At 33.0% G+C, this 11,755-nt stretch overlaps 2 protein-coding genes across 2 annotated transcripts; both read left to right on the forward strand.

Annotated features, from left to right (window-relative positions):
• Positions 1 to 2,500: 2,500 nt before the first annotated feature.
• Positions 2,501 to 4,161, forward strand: LOC123892703 (protein ALUMINUM SENSITIVE 3). The gene is made up of 3 exons (XM_045942557.1): positions 2,501 to 2,917; positions 3,361 to 3,606; positions 3,782 to 4,161. The coding sequence occupies exons 1-3, from the start codon at positions 2,612 to 2,614 to the stop codon at positions 4,091 to 4,093; spliced, it is 864 nt and encodes a 287-aa protein (XP_045798513.1). The 5' UTR covers positions 2,501 to 2,611; the 3' UTR covers positions 4,094 to 4,161.
• Positions 4,162 to 6,037: 1,876 nt separating this feature from the next.
• Positions 6,038 to 9,708, forward strand: LOC123893010. The gene is made up of 4 exons (XM_045942927.1): positions 6,038 to 6,406; positions 6,496 to 6,671; positions 7,760 to 7,961; positions 9,279 to 9,708. The coding sequence occupies exons 1-4, from the start codon at positions 6,325 to 6,327 to the stop codon at positions 9,500 to 9,502; spliced, it is 684 nt and encodes a 227-aa protein (XP_045798883.1). The 5' UTR covers positions 6,038 to 6,324; the 3' UTR covers positions 9,503 to 9,708.
• The last annotated feature ends 2,047 nt before the right edge of the window (positions 9,709 to 11,755 follow it).

Consider the following 11,755-nt stretch of genomic DNA (forward strand, 5'->3'; position numbering starts at 1 on the left):
CAAGTGTGTTAGTTTCTCACATTGAAATTTAAGACATGTCTTATGTCTCTAACTTTAGTCTTATGTCTCTAACTTTAGTCTGCAACAAGATCATGTTTGCAAGTATCAGCATCTATAATGCATAACTTTGTGGGTAATTTTGGTTTTTTTGGTGTGGTATTAGTCCCTAGCCTTGTGTTATGCAGTACAGGTTTTGTGCAATTTTGTCTTCTTTTGTTTTTTTGTTATTAGATAAGTTAATTATTTTTACTTTAATGCAAACACTTCTATTTTTGTTTTCTCTCACTTTCACTTAATATCTTACAACTAAAAGATCTTCTCGTTTTCTATTAGTATTTTCCTTTCTTTATTCTTTATGTTGCTGATAAAATAATGTGAGAAAAGATCTGAGTTAATTCCCTTTCACTCTTGTTTCTTGAAAGAAAGAGATCAAACTATTTCTTTAAAAATCAAATATGCAATATAATGAGGCAAAATATTTAAAACACTTGACTTGGAGTAAGGAGACAAATGACATTGTACTTTCAACAACCACACAAATGAAATTGAATACCAAAATCTTAAGATTTTAGATATATAGTCTCCTCTCACTTATATAAAGATCAATATCCACATTTTCATATAATATGAGACTTTTACTCGCACTTAAGATATTAATAGTTGATCTCTTACTCAAGTGTAAATCAATCCATTCATCCGAGTATGCTCTCCTTCAATGCAAGCAGTTTTTTTTTCCATCTACATATAATCGTATCACCGTTGGCACAACATCAACCAGACAAGCCTCCTAACTATCATTGTCAAAAATATTGATACCATCTTTAGTTGAACAACTGAGTTGATACGACGTTGAATTTTGAGGAAAATCTGAGAATCATCACATTAAGTTATGAACAATATAGTTTATAATGATATGAAGTGTTTAGATTCTCGACCCTCACATATCAATTTATAAGCTCAACACTAATTTCACAAACCATTTCAAATAATTACAATAAACTGATCTTACCTGATCAGAACGGACGTGACCGGTGGTTTTCCTCTCCGATACAGTGGTGCAAAAGGGAAGGTTCTACCTGCAGACACTCCGACGCTCAAGTCAATTTTTGCATGCAATGAATGTTTTAGAGATATAACGACTGTCTGAATAACGGCTAAAAAGCCACAATTGACCGTAAATGGCAATCATTACGATGTCAGCCAATATATAAGGGTTGACTTTTGTGGCTGTTGAACGAAGACGCGTAACTTACCACCAACATACTTTTGGGGCGAACTCGATAGATGCTGAATTGGACTTAGACCCGGTCCATTTAAGAAACTAAACCAAAACAAATAGTAATAAATCAGTAGCTTCATTATTTGAAATAGATTTCATCCACTCTAATCTATTCTTTAATTTAAGAAATATACTTTCAATTATGAAAACAAAGGAAGAAGCATTAAATAAATAAACCAGTAATTAGATACGGATGCTAAAGTTTAAAGATTCTTTCTCTCATGTTTTTCATTAATTACATTTATATTAGTTAAAAAGCAATGGAAGAACACCACATCATGTAACATATAAAAGCATGTGAGTGTGGTACCTAAACCATAACAGGACAACCACGAACATGGACAGTTGGAAACCGTATTCCCCACAAATGCACAGCCACTAAAGATTGCTTCAAACCCAACCCATCATAGCCAAATTAAAAAAGAATCAATCTTTACCTGTCAAAACTAAACAAAAAATCAGCAAGATATAGTCAAAGTTTTACTAATGTGCGCCGTAACATGAATAGGACAACAACATAACATTGGAGTGTCCAAATTCAACCTAACTATTATCTCGTTATACCGTCCTTGGTCGTACGTACGTCCAGTTAGTATTGTCAACTGTTTGTTAACTTTATATAATCAATTACATAATTGATAATAATTAATCCTTGATGAGTAATCAAGAAAGAGACTATTAAATCTTGCTTTAATCATTTTATGTGTCCACAACGCATAAGGTAGTACTAGTGACCAATATTTTAATATGAGGAGAGATTCTAATAATATTGTGTACCTTTTGTTAAAAGAGATAAATAAAATCTAATGATTATTTCAGTTAATATTAAAATTCTGATTTTGGTGAATCATCTATCTTTAACTCGAGTTTATGATAATTGATTTAAAAAAACCATACAAATAAATATTTTAAAGAATAAAAGAAATACAAAAAATCCGATTAAAATAACTGCGGTTGAACCATTTCAACTAGAGACTACATTAAGATTAGAATCAAACTAACCGACCAATTAGGTCCAACACTTATTTCTAAGATAATATCACCGAGGTTCATTGAGCCACTTGCTATTAGGTTTTCTCTAGCGGGTCACCTACCATTTAGGCATTAAGCCCAATAATACTAAGCGTGAAGACAATCATAACCTTACAAGCCGGTTTTATAGGCATGAATTTGTCCCAACACTCATTTCTATGAATTTGATATTTAAAGAGACTTCCACTAGGGGACTAACATTCCGGGGAAGGTAGTTTCTGACTTTCCCGTGTATATATACTTTGTTATCATTCAAGCAACTTTTTCAGCCTCATCATCATCATCATCATCAGCACCACCATGGAATCAATTTTACTCAAAACCTTGTCAATCCATAACCACACATTACAGCAGCAGGTCCCTTTTGTAGGCATGGATTGGTCATGGTTGATTGAGTTTCTTAAAGGTATGGTGAAACCAGTTTGTGCCACTGCTGTTGTGTTTCTTGCAGTTGGCTTGTCCTTCTCACAGAAACTTGGTCTTGAAGTGGAGATGATTATTGCTATTCTTAGAGCTTTTGTTCAACTCTCCATCATTGGCTTTGTTTTGCAGTTCATATTCAACCAAGAAAGTTCTGGATGGATCCTCTTAGCATACCTTTTCATGGTCTCTTTCCTTTTATCTCATTCATTTTTAATGTTCATGAAGAAATTCATTAAATCTGTTCAAGTTTAGAAATTCATTAATGTCTTAGTTTCTCAATTTCTGAAGAAGTTGAGCAATTTGGTCAATTTCTTGTTCAATTAATTTTATGTATATCAATGATTTCAAACAATAGAATCACTTACTAGATTCGCTTGGTACAAATAAATACTAATAAGCCATTTGGATCTCTAGCATGTGCGTATGAAAATTCGCCTTTTTTGAAAAGAAAATCATTCAAGACTTTGAAAAAATTAATTTCAACAGTTGTGCACAGCGTAGAAAATCATGTAACTTATTCTATATAATTAAGTTGCTCTTTTTGTAACCTTTGTTGAATCTAATAAGAAAATTAATTTATCAAATTCTAGACTAACATATAAATCTTCCTTAATTTGTTGTTGTAGGTGTCTATTGCTGGTTATACTGCTGGTCAGCGTGCGAAACAAGTACCTCGAGGAAAATATGTAGCTGGGGCTTCAATTCTAACCGGAACTGCAATAACCATGTTTGTGCTAGTGGCACTCAGTGTCTTCCCTTTCACTCCAAGATATATAATCCCTGTCGCCGGCATGATGGTCGGGAACTCCATGACAGTAACCGGAGTTACCATGAAAAGACTCCGCGATGACATCAAAGCACAAATCAACTTGGTAATTACATCTTCTACCACAAACCTCCTTCATGATGGTCGATTTAGTATTTGTTTCAAAATTGTACTAATAAATACTAGAACTATATGGCTTGCCATTTCGTCTAAGTAAAAAAAAAATACTAGCACCATAGTAGATTTAATTAATTATGTGACCTAAATTAAATTTATGACAGGTTGAAACAGCATTGGCTCTTGGTGCAACCCCAAGACAAGCAACACATCAACAAGTGAAAAGGGCACTAATTATAGCACTTTCTCCTGTAGTGGATAACACCAAAACAGTAGGTCTAATATCTCTTCCAGGGGCAATGACTGGTCTTATTATGGGAGGGGCATCACCCTTAGAAGCAATTCAGCTACAAATTGTGGTAATGAATATGATGATAGGAGCTGCAACTATTAGTAGTATAATGGTTACATACTTATGTTGGCCAGCATTTTTCACTAAGGCATACCAATTGGAAACTAAAGTCTTTTCAACTTGATTTCATTGATTCATAAATTAATGTAACCAAAGTTTTTGTGTATATTTTATTAGATGTAATTTTTTTTATTTGTTTTGCCTAACAATGTGTAGGGTTGGATAAATTCGTGTAAAAGTGAGTTAATGATTGTACCGGGCGAAGACCCAACTCACAATAATCAATCTAATGGACTGATCGCCCAAAAAGGGGTCAAGCCCACTTGAATAAGTCCAAGATCTTACTCACACCACGATCACACACCACGCACCATTGAGGATTGGCAGGATAGCACGATGGAATACACGTTCGCCCTAGGCAGAATCACCACGTAAGAACGTGGGACAAAACCATCTCACCCCTTGCAGTTATGCCAAGGTCTATCTATATATAGTACCTTCTCATTCTCCAAAGACTGGCATTCCAAACACTTACTTACCCATAATAATCAAGCTTAAGCCTAGAATATAATGTAGCTAAGTATTTACCCCCTCAATCTTTAGCAATGATCCTTTGCAAAAAAAAAAAAAAAAATCTTTAGCAGTGATAAATTTGGCTGTAAAATCATTTTTAGAATTAAAACTTCTGATGATAACTTTATGTATAATCATTTTTAGAATTGCAATTTATTAATTAAGATGCACAAATGCACTTAGGAAATATTCTAGTTGGAAAATGATACTACTGGTACATCTATTCCAGTATCCATTACAACTATATGCACGATAATAATAAAGAAAAAGCTAGCACTGGCATCTATTCCAGTCATCCACTCATCCAGTATTGATTCTTGCTGAATTAGTGGATTGCTTCATTGGTCCAGCTGGGCCTCTGGCATACCAAGATTGTGCTGTAGACCAATAAGCACGGGAGTTGGGCGGTGATATTAGTCTCCTCGGATTCCTATAGCCGGAAATTGAGTTAAAAATACAAATAAAAATAAAACTTATTTTGTATAAACTATTTTGTATAATGTCAAAAATAAATCAATTCAAACTGATTCTAAGTAATTAATCTCAAATGATTAATAAATTTCACTTAACGAATGAATTCTTCAAAATTATCCGAGTCTCGTTCCCCATTTGAATTTTTAATAGGTCTATACCATTTATGTTTTTGAGGATAAAAATGACAAAATCCCTTTGTTTTTTTCTTGTTAAGAGGTCGAAAGCCCTTATTGATTTTATGCTATTAACTCGGATGTTGTGAATTTGTTCGCAGATTAATCCTTTTTAGTTTTTAGCACTGAATATGTAATGGTTTCGATCGATGCGAATGAATATTGTTCGTTGTTTGTAAAAAAAAAAATAACCTTATAGTTATTGGCTTTATTATATTTGTTATTTTATGACGAAAATAATAAAAATATTCACCGAACATTTTATGGTGTTAATTATTGTCATTTTTTTTGTTTTAAAAATTTAGGATGAGAGGATAATACTCCAATCTAAGGTAATGAAGAGGTTGAGAAAACACTTACAAAAATATTCTTCTCCCATTAAAAATACTAGTGGAGTTTGAATCCAAGACTTTTTAATATGATAATGCAAAATTATATTTTATCAGAATTTCAGTATATATAATGTTGATGTTGCTTTTTTGTTGAAGTCATGATAATAACAATGGAAGTTTGTTTTCGGGATCGTGTTGGTAATTTTGTGTCTGGTTTCACACAGAGATAACAAGTCACCCTGACAATGTTGGAAGGCGAAACATGAACTCTCTTACATGTTATGGAGGATGTCAATCATAGAGGTTTGAATATGGTTTAATTTAAAAGCGACTCAGATATGTTGACTTAAACTATTAAAACTAGACGTAGTGATAACTCGAAATTTAATTTAATTGTTGGTTACATTATCCAAATTATGTTATATGCGTAAACTTTAAAGTGAATATGTTGTTCATACTCTTGATCGGACGGTCAATTCTTAGATTAATTTTCATAAAATTATTCATATGTATCGTACCTTTACTAGTTAATAAAATCTATGTTACACACCACGTGAGATTCCAAACCCAGCTTGGTCCATTTATCAAAAAAAAATACTTTGCGACCAATTCAGTGATCATCAACCTTCCCCTTTCCCGCGACATATTCTTCCTCCAACGCCGTCGTTTAACCTCCATCAACGACGCAACAACACCTTCCATTCCGATCCATTCGCTAATTCCAATTCCTCCATTATTCAATTAACTTTCATTTTGTATCTTCATCCTTAATCAATCTCTGCGCACACCCAATTTTTCTTGCCATGTCCGTTCAACATCTGCGAAATTCTAGGGTTTCTCACCTCTTCCTAATCTCCTTCTTATTCTTCTTCGCCTATTTTCCAGGTCCGTAATAAACACCTCCTTTCATAAATTTTGAACAAGTTTTTTTTTTTTTTCAAATTTAAATTGATTATTTTGGTTTGGTTTTACAGGTTTGGTATTATCTGCGGTGGTGACTCTAAGCTCGATTGAAATTTTCAAAACACATGAGTGGCTAAAACCCACTCCAACTGTATATTTTCGATGCACCGGTGACAATAAGACCTATTTACCTGATGTTAAGAAAAAACATCTCCTTTATGCTTTTAAGGGTGAAGAGTCTTGGCAGGTTGTTATTTTAGGGTTTCCCACCAATTTCTTATTCCTTAAGTTACTTTTTTTGTTGTTGAGTTAAATTGGTGTATGATTTCCCATGTTTCTTTGGCCAAACAATTATTGTTTTCTAATTTAGGCAGCTAGCTCCTTTGATTATATATTTACGTGTAAACCATCAAATTAGTTCAATTTTGTAGGATGCTCTCAAATAGGTACTTGAGTTTATGCATATTTCAAAAAACTTCGGTGACTCTTTCAAAATTTACTCATATTAGTCCTTCTGAGAGTTAGAGAGACCACATTTTTTTTTTTTTGGTTTTTCACCACCAGTTGAATCTGGTTCGGGGGGGTCAGTTCTGACATCAAGTGGTTCCAGCCCCCTTCCGATCGCAGTTGCGGGGGATCGAACCGCGGTCCTCCCTACCAAGTTCAGCGCCAATCACCACTGAACCAACTAACGATTGGTGCCCACATTTGATAGTAACGTTATGGACTAAATTGATAGTAAGTGGTTAAATATAGAGACAAAGCGGTAGTAAGTGGTTAAAATATAGGAACCTAATTGATCCTAACTGGTTAAATAGAGGAACCAACTTGTTAGTTGATGGTTTAATAGAGTCGGAGATTTTTTGAAATATTTATAGTCTCATGGACCTATTTGAGAGCGCCCGACAAAATGATGGACTAATTTGGTGGTTTACTCATTATATTATGGGCATGTTTGGATTTACTTATTTGAGGTTATTTACTGCCATAAGCTCTTATTTGGGAGAACTTATGAAAACAATATAAGACATTATTTTCATAAGCATTACAGGATTGTTTATGAAAAGAGCTTATAGTTTACATCAAAATAGTTTTACTTTATTTTAGCTTTTTATAAAAATAGCTTATGATAAGCGTTTATGCTATAAGCGCTTAATTAATCTGTTTATCCAAACAGGGTCTATATGTATGTTATTTACAAGAAACATTTGTAATTTCAATTTTCAACTCATGCTGATTGGCTTAGTAAACAGAAGCATAGTTGTATATAATTCAAGTGGGTTTGGATTTGTAGTTTCAAGTAGCTAATACGGAGATTTTGATTTGTGCTTCCAGCCCTTGACTGAATTTATAGGTAGAAAGTGCAAGCGATGTGGATTTTACGAGGAAGACAGAATTCTTTCTGATGATGTATTTGATGAGTGGGAGCTGTGTCCTTCTGATTTTGCCGCCCCTGATGGCAAATATCTCCGCTTCAGCGAAAAAGAATTTAATGCTACCTTTCTGTGTCCCGAATGCTTACTTTTTACTACCAATGGTAAGTGTCTCGCAACCTTTTTCCTTTGAAATTTCTTTACTGCTATTGTGATATTTGTCCTTGCAGACTACTTTGCTTTGTTGACAATTATTAAGTTGATAAAAAGATATTAATTTCAAATTTGGTTACTGATTCTTCCCATATCTAGTATTGCTATGATACTTACATTTTGGTGCATTTATTTCAAAATATTGAAGATAACATTAATTATCTATTGAATAGGAGTTTCTCTCCAAAGGACACTTGTGTGGATATTTAAATTAAGTATAGCAAATAATTTAGCTAAGATTCTAAAAGAGAAGATATATCAGGAAACTTTCCCATTTAATCAACTGGAAGGTGGATTGTTTATAGTATTGTTATCAAAACCGCAATAGAATCGTGAAATCCCACAATTTTGTGATTTTGTTCACCCTAAACAATCTGAATCTGAGTGGAATCCTAAATCAAAGCAAAATTCAAGTAAAATCACACAGAATCGCAATTACCCAGTAAAACCGTGCGATCTGTATGGATTCTACCAATTTTGGTATTTTTTTTTTTGTTTGTGATTTTTGAATGGGTAAAAGGTGACCCAGTTTGAGGTTTTGACCCTGTTTATTAAAATAAACAGCAAAACTTTGAGACTTGATTGTTTTATGTTGGATTTAAGATTTCAAACTTTGAGTAGTTGCACTTTATAATATATATCTAATGTTATATGAGTAGAATCCTTCAATTTTGGTTGCGATTTTGCGATCTTGCTTTCCCCTTTCGATTCTACAAAATTAATTGAGTAGAATCCATCGATTTTGGTTGCTATCTTAGTATCCTATTTCAATTTAAAGCAAACTCGCGATTCTGACAACCTACTGTCTAGATTGAAGAGAAGGTACATTAGCTCAGGTATCATTGGGTGGGATGGGTAGCTCAACTGGTTAAGCTAGTTGAGTTAAGGGTTAAGGAGTTGGAGGTCCAGGGCTCAAGTCATGGCAAGGAGAAAACTAACATAACATTGTAATATATACTAACAACTAACAATTTGTCATTCAAAAAAAAAAAAAAAAACCTCAGGTATCATTCCACCTTTTGGGATAAGGCTTGATCTTATCACCTTACGTCTGAAAGCCTTTTTTCTTTTCAATGATGATTTATTTTATCCTCGTGGATCTGAAAATTACCTGGCCATGCCTGTGTTTGTTCCACTTTTACATCTGAACAAACCTCCAAATAATTTTTCTGTTGTATGCTTACATCTATACGCCGATACTTGGTAATCTTTGATAATTGAAATTTTATGTTTTGCATAATATTAACTGAGTTCATATGTGTGTGCAGTTACTGTCTCTGCACCTGAGGGGAATCACAAAGAAAAGGGAATGCATACAGGAGTCATCATTTTGCTAACCGTTTTGGTCTCAACTGTAGTGATCGTGGTAGCAATTGGTGCATATAAGTATTGGCAAAAGAGGAAGAGAGAGCAGGATCAAGCTAGATTTCTGAAGTTATTTGAAGACGGTGATGACCTTGAAGATGAGCTTGGTCTTGGCACAATAATATGATAGGTGAACAAATTCCCTCCTGTACAGTAGGTTTTCCTCACAATTTTGTTTCTGAAAATATATTCTGGTTTGGAGTGCAACTTTGACGAGAAGAGATTGTTCATAGTTGTCAATGTGGACAGCAATAATCTTACTGTTTATATATTGACATGTACAGACTACACATATTTTATAGTATGGATATGGCTATTTGATAATTTATCTGACAGAATTCCCCAAACAATCAAGTAAAAATGCTTCCATTTTTCAAATGAGATTAAAGAGTACATCAAGTGCACCTCTAACCAGTGGAATGATGGCCCAGATGCTGGTCAGGGGTTGTGCATGTTTGACGGAAATCGATTTTTGTTGCTGTAATGGTCTTAACAGTTGATAAAAATAAGATGATTGAAACCGACCGCAGGCAATCCTGTTCAGCACATATGTTGTTAATCTCTGATAAGATTTTTTGAAAACTTATAAATCTTTATGCAGTAGTCACGTTTATATTTTATGTAGTAAAAATTCTAAATTTATACTAAAAGTTTAGCTTATAATTTTGAGTAAAACAAAAATCATCTAATAAACTTCAACTGTTTCTATTTTTCATCAAACAAATATCAATCATTTGATCACAAACCAACCATGTTTATATAGCTCCACAATCTAACACTCTTATCAGATAATATGGATTCTTTTTTTTATATATATATTATTCAAATTTTGTTTGGTTGGAATTGGAAGTGAATGAATGGGAGGGGTGGGGAGGACTAGATTATCTAAACTTGATCCGTAAATTTTGCGCTCATAACGTATGCGCAATGCGCTCACACCTACTTGATTTTCTCTCAATTTTATATTTCAAATTACCATTTACTACTATTTCTTCCTCACGTTCCATTCCCCAACATTTTTCATTGGAATGTGTAATTTATGGTAAATAAGTGAAAACATAGTGTGTTAGGTATCATTTTCTAGCAATAAATTTGATATATTTAGTTTTTTTTTTTTTGACAGTTTTTGATATATTTAGTGTTATGGCAAGAATGTGTATAATCTATAGCCTGTGATAATTTTAAAGAGCACTGATAAATACAACGAAATCTAAGAATGCTGATGAGTTTAATTATTAGTGGGGGTCAAAGAAACCGTTTTATTTTGACGGAAATCATGAATGATGGTTGTTAAATAGAGAATGACTATTTAAAAAATAAAAAAGGATTCATGTTATCTACAATTTAAATAGATAATGACTTTTTAAAAAGAGATGGTTGTTGAATAGAGAATGACTTTGTTAAATCATGGATGATGGTTGTTAAATAGAGAATGACTATTTCATGTTATCTACAATTTAAATAGAGAATGACTTTTTAAAAAAAAAAATTGTATTTTTGTTAAAGATCCATTTTTTATTTTCAAACAGGCCTCCGAATACTCGGGACCGACCCTGATAGATGGTGATCAACAATGTGACAATATGAGGAATATTGACATCACACTCTCAAACACAATCTCTTAAACAAGGAAAGGGATCCTCTTGGTGTGATATTTAGGGTATGTTTGGATGACAAAAGAAAGTGGGAGGAAAGAAAGTGAAAGGAAAGAAAGTGTAAGAAGAGAAAGAGAGTGGAAAGTGAAGTGATTGTTTAGTTGTTTGGTATAGGAGAAAGTTGAAGGAAATAAAACTAAAAAGTAAGAAAAAAAAAAGATATATATTTACTCAATGACAAAAATAACCCTTACAATCTTTGATTTTTATTTATTTATTTATTTACTAGTTAACTTTAATTAAATTTTAATTGAAGTTCTTTATATTTCAGTAAATAAAATTGAACAGTGTATGCCTCTTAAAACTTTATTTCCTTCCCTTTCTTAGTGTTATCAAATAATGGATCTATTCACCTACTTTCTTTCTCTCCTCTTATCTTTCCTCTAAAGCGAACAATGTTAATGAAGAGAGTAAAGTGTGCATGTGGCCATTCAACATTTTTTATTAACTTACCTTGGCAAAAATGAAAAAACATATAGCTGGGATTTATATGGTTCAATGTTCATTTGTTCACCAGATGAAGAAACCAAGTGAGAGGTTGAAAATTTTCATGAAGTGGTGCAATGAATGAGAATGTATTAGTTAGAGTGGGTCAGAAACAGTATTTTCATTTTCATTTTACATTTCTCAATCTGCACTCTCTGCATACACAGTCCTTTCTTATCTCAGTTCCTATCTCTTAAACAGTCTCTTAATAAATACTATAAAACATATCTCAGTCTCCA

The sequence above is a fragment of the Trifolium pratense genome, linkage group LG6 (genome assembly GCF_020283565.1).
Source record: "Trifolium pratense cultivar HEN17-A07 linkage group LG6, ARS_RC_1.1, whole genome shotgun sequence".
Lineage (NCBI taxonomy): Eukaryota > Viridiplantae > Streptophyta > Magnoliopsida > Fabales > Fabaceae > Trifolium > Trifolium pratense.